Source organism: Xenopus tropicalis, chromosome 7 (assembly GCF_000004195.4).
Source record: "Xenopus tropicalis strain Nigerian chromosome 7, UCB_Xtro_10.0, whole genome shotgun sequence".
In the NCBI taxonomy this organism is placed as follows: Eukaryota; Metazoa; Chordata; class Amphibia; order Anura; family Pipidae; genus Xenopus; species Xenopus tropicalis.
Genome location: NC_030683.2, coordinates 25,031,794 through 25,045,172, shown reverse-complemented (window position 1 = coordinate 25,045,172; position 13,379 = coordinate 25,031,794). Strand labels below are relative to the sequence as shown.

The window sequence follows — 13,379 nt, the reverse complement described above, 5'->3', positions numbered from 1 at the left end:
CTGCTACTAATAGGCACCATCTCTCCCCACTATACCTTCTATCCCACAGCCCCAGTCCCTTCCCAGAGGCGATTATCCCCCCCACTGCTACTATAGGCACCATCTCTCCCTACTATACCTGCTATCCCACAGCCCCAGTCCCTTCCCAGAGGCTATTATCCCCCCACTGCTACTATAGGCACCATCTCTCCCTACTATACCTGCTATCCCACAGCCCCAGTCCCTTCCCAGAGGCTATTATCCCCCCACTGCTACTATAGGCACCATCTCTCCCTACTATACCTGCTATCCTACAGCCCCAGTCCCTTCCCAGAGGCTATTATCCCCCCACTGCTACTATAGGCACCATCTCTCCCTACTATACCTGCTATCCCACAGCCACAGTCCCTTCCCAGAGGCTATTATCCCCCCACTGCTACTATAGGCACCATCTCTCCCTACTATACCTGCTATCCCACAGCCATAATCCCTTCCCTTACAAACACAGTACACTGGTGTTTTTGCTCCGTTTTGGGTACATTTTTTTTTTTTTAAAGGGAAATTGGAATCCCTAATTCTCTGCAGTGCCTCTGTGCTGATTTAATATGCACTGGCTGCCCTTGAGAATAAGTGCCTTGGTTCAGCTCCCAGAGCAGCAATTCTTCTAGGAAATGAATTGCTGAATGTTCCCTGGTGCTCAGCACACAGATCTTGGACTAAAATAGCGTGGGTGGCAATGGGAGAACAAAAACGCAGGGGCTTTCACAGTGCCTCCACAGTGAAGAGAGATGTCACCCGCTGCAGGGGAAAGATAATCTATATTTTATTAAGATCACAGAACCTCTGAGGGTTTCTTCCCATTGAGCTCTGAATTGTAAATCATGTTTTAAATAACCTAGAAGATTAAAGTGTATCACTTTTTCTGTATCACGCTATTGATCCGCTGTGCATGACCCGAGGCCTGGTGCTCAGCGAGTCTCATTAGATTTCTAGGTTCAAGTTTTATTAGCTGTGAGCATTTTATTTGCCATTGTGTTGACTGTGGTTAGGATTTTCCTTTCTTCCATTTCCTCCCGGCCTGCACTGTTCTGGCAGGGAAAGGCCTTTCTAGCATTCCAAGGGGAATCTTATTTTTTGCAAAGGGAGTTCTAACAGTTCTTTCTTAAAGAGCAATTCAATCTCTGAGAAACAGTGTTTATATTGAGTACACATTGTGTAACTATAGTAGAAAATTTGTTACAGACCCAAATATGGTCCTGGTACCTCCGAATCAGAAGCCAAAAAAGAGTGTCCCTGCTGGGCCACCACTGTTTGCCATCTGAGTATCTTCAAGTGTGAATCCATGCACTCTGTACATATGCTATGGGCCCTAGAAGCTTTCTCTGTTGGATTAAGACAGCAGCTGCCATTTTAAGTAACTGTTGGTAGCTCAGATCACACATTCCTAAGGGAGGGGGGAGCAGGATAGAGGAGAGAGCTGCCAGACTCTGGCCCCAGGAATGAAGGATCTTTCTGAGAGAGGAAGTTTGATACCCAAAGAACATGTTCATAACAAAGGAGACAAGAAATCCTGGGTTTATTTTGATAGAGGACTCTGTGAGTGCTTATGGCTGTATTTACATAGACCTTTCTGATAAAGCTTACTTAGTTTTTACCTTTCCTTCTCCTTTAAAACAATGTGGAAAATAAGTAGGGCTTTATGTGCCAGATACAGAACCCGGTTATACAGAAATCTGCATTATAGAAAGGCCATCTCCCATTGATTACATTTTATTGAAATAATTCAAATTTTTCAAAATAATTTCCTTTTTCTCTGTAACAACAAAAACGTGCATTGTGCTTGTTCCCAACTAAGATAATTAATTAATTAATACTTATACAATACTATTGGGTTTATTTAATGTTTAAAATTATTTTTTAGTAGACTAACCCAGAAAACCCCTGGTTCTGAGATCCCATAGCTGTATATAGCTGTATATAGTTGTGGGCCTCCCTTGTGACTTCTGATATATTCCAATAGGGGTAGCATTATAACTGCCAAACAACTTACTCCTTCAACTGCTAACCTTAGCTCCCATCATCCAATGCTGTGAAATATATCAGCTGAAAGAAATAGGAAAGGTATAAACTGAGTAAGCTATAAACACAGAACTGCTGCTCTGTGACCTCAGTGAAAAGAAACACAGCATTTCTTTCCTTCTATTCTGTATACATGATATTCTGTGTCAGACTTCCTTCTCTCAGAAAAACCCTTCAGAGCACGACATAAGCCTGCTCAGTTTGCTACTCTCTCCCCTTCCCCTCTCTGCTGTAATCCGAGCTGAGAGTTGTTCTCTGCCTGCATGCTGCTGCCTGGAAGTGAAGTTAGACCAAGCTAGATGGCTGCTGCTATCTTAAAGAGAGGGAGATTTTAGGGCTGTTTACTCCGGTATGGTAAAGCATTCTGCAGAACAAATATAGCATTCTAGCTTGCACTATCGTGACTTATCTATTGGCAATAAAATGCCTAAGCAGCTCTCCCTTTTCTTGAAGGAAACACATTTCATATCCATTGGCTAGAATTTGGTATTTTCTAAAGCATTAATATTGTAGGTGTTTATGTGTAATAATGTTTAGATGAAATGTGTTGCTATTCCATGCACCCAGTCCTCTTAAATGTGTAATCTTTTTAGCATTATGCTTTACTTCTGTACAACAAATTATACTGCAGCACTTTACAGAAACTGTTCATTATTCTCCTTGGTCCCTGCCCAGTGGAGCTTCCCATTGACATTTCTACCACACACACACATTATGGTCAATGTAATCAATCAATGCAGATCCCTGGAATCTGGTGTTGCCCCTACGCATACATAGGGAAACTATACACACAGTGGTTGGAATCACATTCAGAGCTTCATGTCCCATTCAAGTCCTGCTCTGGTACCTACATGTTTGGTGAGATCTCTGAGACTATCCTGATGCAGCTTCTCTCAGAGACGCTAAATTCGTGGTAGAGAACCCATTCTGGAACCTTGGCGCCGTTGAAGCCAGAATCAGGATGGAGTTGTCCCACCTGCTTGTGTGTCAGCATAATGTAGTTTCCCAAACCATCAACATCACGAGCAATCTACAAAAATAAAAATTTTATTAACGCAAAACAACATTTTCTTTCAGTTTGTTTAAACCATCTACACAATGATTATGCCTATAAAACGCAAAAATGTATAAACTGCTGCCACTAACTCAGCCAGGGCCCAGACTCTCCTTTTTCCCCACCAAGATTGCTGGTATGCAGACAGAGAGGTATGTGCTCATTGCCGCCCCACCTAGTCTTGTGTCTCTTCTGTCCGCCCCTAGTTCTGGCCCTGATGTGACAGCTGTGACAGCAGAAGCTGCAGCTATAAAACAAGTCTGCCCATGTGAAGTTACACTGGTTCCACAGCTCTCAATGCTAAAAGGCTTTAGGTCTGTGAACCTGAACTTATTAATACGATGGAATATTTTTAGAGTCTCACATTTAGCTTGGGTGATGCTATGTTGACCTTTAAAACAATAATGATGGCGTTAACGTAACGAAAAACACAATGCTATGTGTGGTATCCTGTAGCAACCAATCAGCAGGTAGCATTTACTGGTCACCTGCTTAAAAGCTGCTAATTGGATGATACGAGTTACTGCTACTGGGCAAACTTTGTGCCTTTTTATTACATATAAGCGTAAAACCTAAAACCATGATAAATTTCTGAAACAGGTGCCTTACTTGCATGAAGTATCCTGACAAAAGTGACTTTTTAATGTTTATTACATTCTCCTCAGAGCCAAATGCAGGCGCTGTCAGTGGAAGCTCTATGCGCCTCATAATGTCAGCGAGCTCATTTCTTATGGCACGCGCCATCTCCATTGCCAGGAAACTTAGGCAGTGATCCTGACACCATTTTTCAACATCGTCTGTTAAAAGAAAAGAAGTCAGAGTTATGACTGGTGCTCATTTGTATCAAATAGGTAATATACAATGGGCCAACTTACCAGCGGCTCCAGGGTAATGACTTGGGAATTTGCTGGTACCCTTTGCTATGTGCTTATTTATATAATGCTTATTAACCTTTTGAGTGCCAGCTATACCCAGCACCACACTACCTAGCAATGCTTTCTTCCCATGGGAAACTATAATCCAGGTGCATTGTATCTACAGAGATGGCACTTCCATTTCAGCACTAAACAATTCTAGGCTCTATGGCACTAGGGGAGGCTTAAACTGTGCAATTGCGACAGAACTCTCCTCACCATCTATGGCATAAAGTGCCCTTCCCCACCTTTCCCCTCCAATTTAATCCTATAGCCACTGCTCCAACATATTTGCTATTACCATTTGCTGCAAATGAAGAAGCTATAGCATTTTCATTTCCCCCCTAATATACTGCCAACTTTAGGCACAAGGGTCCAACCCAGTAACGAGGACATCCTCTCTACTGCACATTTATCTTCCAGTGCAATTTTCCCTTATTTGTCTAACAGTCCTCAGTAGCGGCCAGCTGACATATAGTTTTTTAGTGAGTCGACCCTATAGTGCATGGAGTAGTGGAACTGACAGGTACATGGGGGGGGGGGACAGAATCAGAGGATGGCTGCAGACGCAGCTCCACTTGCACTTTGATTTCACTGAACTGGCAGTGGATTGAGCTCCTCTGTGGGATTTCCTTTTGTGCATTTGACTACAGATCAATGTTCTCAGTCTTAGCCAATTAAATGTGGTATGTTTTAGGAGCACTTTTTGATCCGCTGTCTAATGTTCCATTAAATCACTTTCACGAACTCCTGTAAGTACTCAGTAAAAGCCCACTGCGTACAGATGTCTATTACAGCTTTTAACTACAGTTCCCAGTATCCTTAGCAGGACTTTGGCTACAGATTTCAGTGGAGAGGCTTCAGTCTTGACATTCACAAATTAAATATGTTGTATTTATGCTACTGATTACTTGCTATACATTCTGGGAGGCTGTTTAAAACACACATGTATTTGGTTGCTATGGGTTAACATGGGCAGACAGACTCAGCTAGAAGCCAAATGAGTACTTACACTGGCTAGCATTGCTTCTCTTCATCTGCTCATATTCATTGTAGATATTTATAAGAGTGAAGTGGTCCCCCTCTGGATGAGAAAACTTTCCTTTACGAATTAAAATCAGCTCTTCGGCTTCAGGGGATGAATCGATAAAACAATTCGGGGCTAGTATTAATAGGAAAAAATAACAATGAATCAGTCAAAGACATTTGGTTTTTGGTCACCAATAATTAACAACTGGGTCACGCTTGTTCAAAGAGAGTCTAAAGCTCACATGAAGGAGATTCTCCCTTAGGCTAATCATGTCCATGCACATGGAGACTGACTGCCAACATAGCCACCAATCATTTCTAAAATAACTCCCTGTTGGACATCTGATATGGCCAGATAGACCAAACAAGTGGCTCAGCACAATTTGTACAACCGTCTTACAGTCAAAATCAGCACATGGCCAAGCCAGCCGGCCTCCCTAGGCCCAGCCGGCCACTGTTGCACTCTAGGCACGTGCCTCTTCTGCCAACCCCTAGTTCCTGCCCTGGTCAAGAGGTCCTTGCAAGAGCTCACTTTTGCAGTGTATTTTCCAGCTTTAAGCAGGCCATAGGCAAGTAGATATTGTTGGGCAGTTTAGTGTATCTGAACAGGCTATATCATCATCAACAGTCGGACATCTTGCAAAAGACCGCCTGTAGACCAAAAGACTGAATCTGTTGAAATTTTCACACATTGGCAAAGAAGCCAAAAATGGGTCAGCCACTAGGTAGAAAGACTGGTTTATGGGCAGTATGGCTTGTGCTAAACATACTTTTTGCCTTTTGTTTTATTAAATTAGGAAAAGCTAATGTTTTGTTATGTCTTGAGCCAAACAAACAAATCAGGGAAAGATACTCTGAAGATACTCTGTGTTTGGTTCTTGTAAAGTAGATATTCAGTGTATTCTATCCCCCCCCCCATTAATCAGTTGTTGTGACTGTTTTGTTAACATGAGTACATCATGCAAGTGGATTATCTGTGCACTGGAAAACTAATTATCTACCTCTCAAGAACATGGAGCAGATTCAGTCTCCCCTGTTTAGTTCAAGAAATAAAAACCATGGATTTTTCATACTTTTTCATACTTTTCAAAGTATGTAAACTCATGTTCTTTAAAAACAATAGGCTTTTAACACAAGTCTTATCAGTTGTACTCATATTCATCAAAGGTGTTTTTAGACAATATTGCTTCAAGTTGTCTATACATGAGCAGGTTTGGCCTGTCTTTCCAACGGCAAAACGATCAAGAATACAGTCATCTCCACATAAAAAAAAACTTCATTTTGCATTTATTTTTCTATTAAATTTTACCTCTTTTTCTTATTCTCCTTCTCTTGCACCTCTGCCTCTCCCACTAATTTCCTTAATGACCTAGGAGATTTTGCCATTTACTTGGCCATACATGCTCTGACCTTATGATTCAGAAGCAGTCTGGTGATGGTTGGCACCACAATGGCTGATCAGCCGGATAGAAAATGACTAGATCTGTACAGTTTGGCTCCCCAGGTTTATGGTGAAAATCAGCCACAGATCTGGCCATCATGATATTTTGAGCTTTAGCTGAAAATAACCAAACAGGCATATGCATGGCCCACTGTAGCACAACCAAATCAATCTCTAAGCAAACTTACAAATGGTATGCACGTTTTTCGTAATTTCAAAGTCCATTCTATCAAATGAGGTGTCAGATGCTAAAACCTATAATACAAATGTGCTAAAATGTTTTATTAATGTGCTATTTTACTGTTAATCCTTTCAACATTCAAGTGATATCTTTATCTCATCTTTGCGGAGAGAAAGTGTAAAAGACATTTAACGATTGGATATAGGCCCTGCGATGCATTCAGATCCAAATAACCGATCCGTTCCACAAGGCTTCTTGTATGAAATGCAATTTTATTATGCGTCATGCTAAAATTGCTATATTGGCGTCGTCTGTCCTCTTGAAACTCCAATTGTCTTGCATTTAGAAGCAATACACCTCTCATTTGCATTCAGATATACTGTAAGAGGCCGTGCTTGCTCACTTGGTGCCAGACATGGAATCGGCGCAGGATCAGCCGCCGCCTAACCTTTCCCGCTTGCTGCATCGAGAGCAGGACATCTGCTGTTTAGTATGCGGAATAAGAGCCGGCTATTGTTTTAGTGTGTAATACCTGTAACCATAGCAGCCAGTGTGAGCATTTCATCCACGCAGTCGAATTCGCAGGCAGCTAAAATGGATTTTGACAGCTGTGGATCGAGTGGAAACTCAGACATAATTATTCCAAATTCAGAAAGATTTCCATCATTGTCAAGTGCTGCCAAATAATCCAGATCTTCCAGTGCTTGCATTAAACTTTCAGGGTCTGTATAAAAGAAAAAAAAAAAAAAATGTGATTATAGTCCGAACATTTATGGCACAGAAAGAGAAACCAACAGTTTTAAAGGGGAACTAAGGATTGTAAAAAGTTAAAATGCAGAGATTTGTAATTTAATTTGTTCAAACAAACCTGTTGTGAGAAAAGTGGGTGTTTAAAGCCTCCTTTGCTTTCTCACCTCCTGCAGTGATCAAAGATGGCTGCAAGGAAGGCGGTTCAAGGTTACCCCACCCCTCCCGGAGGCCTCTTCAGTAGCATCCTGTATAGTGTGCCCTCCCCTAGCATCCTGCACAGGAAGTCCCCCGTGTCTGGAGTAATATGGAGCTCTGCTGCTAGCCCCCCACATTGTGTGTCTGTCAGTAATATCATTGAGAGTACCATGTCTTGAAAAAGAAATATTGTGCTAGGCCTGGTATTGCGCCTTCCACACCCCAGAACAATAAACCAATAGGAGAGTGGGCTCCTAATGCATGTGGTGTCCCCCAAACACATTCTAGGACAAGGATTTTCCCATTAAATTGAGGGCCACATTGGCTCATTGAGGAGGTCCTTGCTCCAACAGCTCATATTCCTGTCGCTCTAATCCGATTGTTTGGCCCTAAATCCAAATGATCAGATTAGCCCGATATTGCCCACCTTAGGGCAAATAAATATTTGCTACACAAAAAACTGTGCAAACATCCTTAAAGGGAAACTCTGGCTTGTGAATCACAATTTGTTAAAGAGCCCCACAAAACACAGAAACCCCTAATATTCCTATCACTGTAATCTGTATGAATAGATACCATTTATATGGTCTAGCTGCAAAACAGTTCTTTTCTATCTGCGTCATTTGAAATCCTGGCAGGGGAGGAGGGACTAAAATATTGAGGTTACAAATTGCAACAACTTCTCCACAGCTTACAGACAGCATGCAGGAACTACATAACCCACAATGAATTGCACTGTGAAATTCCTTTCCTTTGAAAGCACATGTGCAGGGAATTGTGGGATTGGTAGGATGCAGGCTGAAGGCAGGCTGAGGACAGTTGACTACTGATACATTTTTTTTTCTGAGTCTCAAAGTAGTCAGCCAGATCAGCAGGGGAAGAGGGGGTCAGGCTTAGGTAACTGTTGCCAACCATATTATTACATTAAAGATCATGAAAAGGCTGCATATTTGTATATTGTAAACTTGAGCTTGGGTACAGTTCCCCTTTAAAAAAGAAAGTGTTTTCCAGTTCCAGTACCCTGTAATCATTTGTAGTTTCAAAATAGAGCAATATATCAGATAATTATAAATATATATGTTTCTGTTCACCTAGAAAACATACATCTTGTTATTTCCAAGCATCACCAATCACCGGATTTGCAGCTCAGGTGATATTGTCTAATCAGTGTTTAACAGGGATCAAAACGATATAAGTTTAGATGCTTTTATGGCCATGCTCAACAGTGTAGCACAAAGGTTTTCTGGCGAGTGGTAATATTTATTAGATTTTGAGGCAGGTTTTATGTTAGGAGAGGCAAGACCTTGTAAAGTTGGAGCACTGGAGCAGAAAAAGTATAGGACGGCAAAGTCTCAGCAGCCAGGCATGAAATGAAAAACTGCCGCTTGTACACAGGGCAGAAAGCAGACAATAAAGAAGCACCGGGGGAAGAAGAGGGACAGAGACAAGGAGAAACTATTAACACGTTTCATTACAAGGTAAATACATTGTAAGATTTCATATAGCAGGTTATGAAGATACTAGTATTTTATTAATAGAATGCTATATAGGTGTCATTGAAAAGATTCTTTATTATCAAACCCAGGGAACACTGGGATTAGAAGGCCCCAACGCACTGAGATTTTGGCACATTTCAGGTGTTCTAGAAACAAATAGGTATTAGAGACAGGGTTGGACTGGGGGGTTAAGGGCCCACCGGGGCTGCCGCCCCAGGGGCCCTCCAGGTGCCCCCACCGGTCGCATCCCCTGAGCCCCCGCAGGGGCCTCCCTAACCCCCCTCGCAGGGCCCCCCACCCGATGTCCTCCCCTGAACGTGTACATTTACGATTAGAGGTGTGCGGGGTAGCCTGAAACCTGCGGGTCAGGCAGGTTCAGCCCAAATAAATGGCCTGCGCATCAGGTCTGGGTCGGGTTAAACTTCCCAGCCACAGCACACATGACTTCTTGCTCATTGGTGGGTGGGGGTGAAACGGTTAGATCCCACCCCTTGTAATGCCATCTCTAACATCAGCTAAGGGGACGGGATCAGGTCGAGGGGAAAATTCCCTTCTCAACCTCGGGCAGGTCGGGCTTGAGTTAAGAAGTGGTGGGTTCAGGCGCTTGGGGTTTGGAAAATTCCTAAACCACACATTGCTTTACAGCTGTGTTAGCTCAAACCTCCCCACAGTCAGTTGTGCATAAAATCCCATTCATTAAGAGGTACTTGTGCCTATACTTTCATAATAGCTATGCTCTGTGCCACTGCCTTCCTCTTGCCTCCGGTGTTGAATTGGGTGCTGATGTGCCTTTTGGGGAACCTGAAGCTACCGCTAATTCCAAACCAGGCCGTAGCTCAAAGTTTCCCTCAGCACCCTCCATCAATAGAACTGATGCACAATTGCATTCATTTTGATGCATTGGCCACAACTGAATCAGACACAACTTTGCTGGAGATAGAAACGATGCTTGAATTCTGCCACCAAATGCTGCATCGTGGGTAAAAAGCATGGCAACCGAGTCAGAAATCTGCAGTTGCACACAGCAGGCGTGGAGGTAAATTACCCCTAATAAGTTGAGTTTGAAAAAATTGATCATCAATATTCTATTGCAGTTACATTCATAACTTCTCCTGTAGATTTCATATTAGCATTTGTACACTGCAAATGTGCAACAGGAGCTACCTTATTCACAACAAAAGGTTAATTTACTGAAGGAGGAAGTGTCTCCTTAAACCTCTTTTCTTGTATTGTTTATCGCACTACGACAGTGCAAAATCTAGAATTACAAGTTAAGTCACATTTTACCAACAACCACAATTAAAACAAATCAGCAATCTACTGAGAGGCACTTTGTATAATAAACTGCCCCTTAACGCAAACCATAATAAAGGCTTCAGCTGGGGTTATAGAGGGGTTTGTTTATATGGAGCTTCTCAGTCAAATGCCGATTTGATTTGTTTGAACTCATAAGAACCCAGAATAGAATGGCACTCTACTTTCAGTTTCAGATTTTGTCTGGATTACCTATAAATGACACAACTCAGGCATATTTCCTTATCCAATGAATAAGCAAAAAGCACGATCAGCACAAGTCCTGCTCACTGAATTTTTTTAAAAATGGGGTTATAAAAAATGTTAAGCTGTCAAAATCAAAAGCAGAGGCAAGAGGCATCTAAGTAGCTATTTGTATATATCTGTCCAAAGTTCTTTGACGATGAGGGTTGACTTTTGGTATTAGGAAGCGTGCAACATTTTATAATGGGGGGCCTGTGAACCTCCTGTTTACTAGAAAACCGATAACCATTGGCACAGGTCAGGAATCTCAATTGTGCAGTCCTGCACTTGCTATAAGAGTTTGTAGTTCAAAAACACTGCTTTAGAAAGGTAAAGGAGAGTCAGTCAAACACAGGGTTCAATAAAAGCCTATTTAGTACTCACTAAAACAACAAGAAGTGAATCCTGCACTGAAAACGGAATCCAGACCCCACAACCCACATTTTACCCCACATCCGCTTGGACCCATTGCAGGACCCTACATTAGAGTCTTTTGAGAAAATAAACACCACAAGTGTATCAATCTGTGTGTAGTGAAAGTGCCATTATTCACCCATATGTTAAAAAGAAAAGCTGTCAATCACAGGAGGAGATGTGCTGCCAGGAGTAGGAGCAGCCCATCAAGTCAAGCAGCAAATCAAGAGGACCACATGAAAGCTGTCTGCCTCACATTCATCTTGTAATTTATTTGCTTCTGTGAGTTTCCATGAATCAAGAGATTTCCAGCACGGAAGGGTTCGATGGTTTTTAATGTAAACCAACCCCCCCATATCCAATTGAGGTCATGTGAATTCAATTAGCGACCTTACACTCTGTCATGTCTAATCTATTTCCATGCAGTTCATGAATTCTGAAAAGGGTAACAAGTTTTCTGCCTTTGTTCATTTCAATTACAGTTTGAATTAAATGCTTTACTATTTGCGACCGAGAAACATTTTGTTCACGACTTTATCCAAAACTTGTCTCCCCCAGACCGGCTAGTATCTGTGTGTCAGAACAAATCCACACAGGAAGTGTTAATTACACTAAACTTATAATATTTGCCCTTTGTACTGGAAATGGAATACATAGCTCCCTCCCTTTAGAATTGCTGGACAGATTGGCACTCACTTACAAGTAATCATGGGCATACCCTCAAATCTCTATCTCTCTTACTTACTAAGTAAGCACAAAGAGGTCCAGACAGCACCCCACTGGGCAACTAAATAGTGTCTATGGCATCTTACAGCAGTCCGTCTAGCATTTGCTAGAATCAACAGATAGCCAGTCTGGGCCTGATAGCAAGTTTCAATCTGTTTCTTTTATAAAAGAGAATGTATAAGTAAACATCCTGAATCCGAACCCTGCCGAAAAAGACCAAATCCTAGCCGAATACCTAACTGAATCCTGGATTCGGTGCATCCCTAATATGGAGTCAATGTTACATTGGAAATGCCTTCCTAGCAATACACCAAGGGGCATATTTATCAAAAACTGCCCATAATCGTAACTAAACTCGGTTGTTGTTTTTTTTTCCCTCACAATTTTGTTTTTTCCCCCCACAAATGTGCACATATTATAACAAATCTCCAGTAAGTAAGATGGCAGTGCCAGTCAGGGCTGCCATCAGGAAGTTTGGGGCCCCATACAAGTTATTTATATAGGGCTCCAGATGAACACAAGTGCGCCATGCCCAATTTAGTGTGAAATATAACCAGCTCACTTTAATCTATAATAAGTAGTTCATTGACTTAATGTGTTCATTAAAAGTCAGTGCATTGGGTGTCAGTGCCGTTTGCCCCTGCCCTTATGGAAGAAGATTCTCCTGCGCCTGGCACAACACTACCCTTGGTGAAAGAGGCGGGCTTTAAACCTGCATATTTTATTCCCACAGTTAGAATATGCCAACCGCTCATCTGTAATAAACAAACAGAAAGAACCTCCTACAGGAGAGATAATACTGTCCCTTACTGCCTGCCATAGGGTAAGCATTAAGAATAGGGCACACTGGGCCACCAGTGCTCCTAATTTGCCCATCTAAATTACGAGAAAATAAGGTGGAGGGGAAGCCTACATGCCTCTTTCATTAAAAAAAAAAATAAAAAAAATTGTGTGTGTGGTAAAATCTTACACAACAGGTACCAGCAGGCCCGGAGCGGTGACATGGTGGCCAATATGCATAGATGTACCAAAGCAGGTGGCATCCATGGACCCCGAATGAAAATAGTGCATATGAATTTTCTCACGTCTATGCATCTGCGTCCAATTTGCCATGAAATGCAGTAATTTTGGTGAACTGACAACAATTTCTATATATGCAGTGCAACTGTGTCGAGAGAATCACCCCCTTGTTACCGTGATGACACTGGAATTCTGGGGTAAACAGTGCATTGTAGGAAAAAAACATGGTGATTGCACTCAAAATTGCACTTTGCTCACTGCACTTGTGGATGTAAATGAGCCCTTTCATAGCAACACAAAGATGCTCAGCTCTGCAGAGAGAGGAACCGGATGAGTAAATGCAGCTGAATGCAGTTAAACCGTATCGAGCAGGGGCACTGCTGCCATTAGGCAAGTTAAGAAAATAGCATTAGATGTTTAATTGTAAATAAAAGGAATTAGATTTTATCAGTACAATACAGGTATGGGAAACCCATTATCCAAAAAGTTCCGAATTATGGAAAGCCCATCTCCCATAGACTCTATTATAAGCAAGTAATTCTAATTTTTTAAAAATGATTCCCTT

At 41.9% G+C, this 13,379-nt stretch overlaps 1 protein-coding gene across 4 annotated transcripts in view; it reads right to left on the bottom strand.

Moving 5' to 3' along the window:
• dhx32 (DEAH-box helicase 32 (putative)) overlaps window positions 1–13,379 on the bottom strand; it is a 38,212-nt gene that overhangs the window by 1,964 nt on the left and 22,869 nt on the right. For all 4 annotated transcript variants that reach the window (XM_031906149.1, XM_004912720.4, XM_002932650.5 and 1 more), the window contains 4 exons: window positions 7,210–7,401; window positions 5,039–5,188; window positions 3,722–3,909; window positions 2,910–3,088 (listed from right to left, as the gene is read on the bottom strand). In XM_031906149.1, the coding sequence (XP_031762009.1) occupies window positions 2,910–3,088; window positions 3,722–3,909; window positions 5,039–5,188; window positions 7,210–7,401 (709 nt within the window). The remainder of the gene's footprint in view (window positions 1–2,909; window positions 3,089–3,721; window positions 3,910–5,038; window positions 5,189–7,209; window positions 7,402–13,379) is intronic.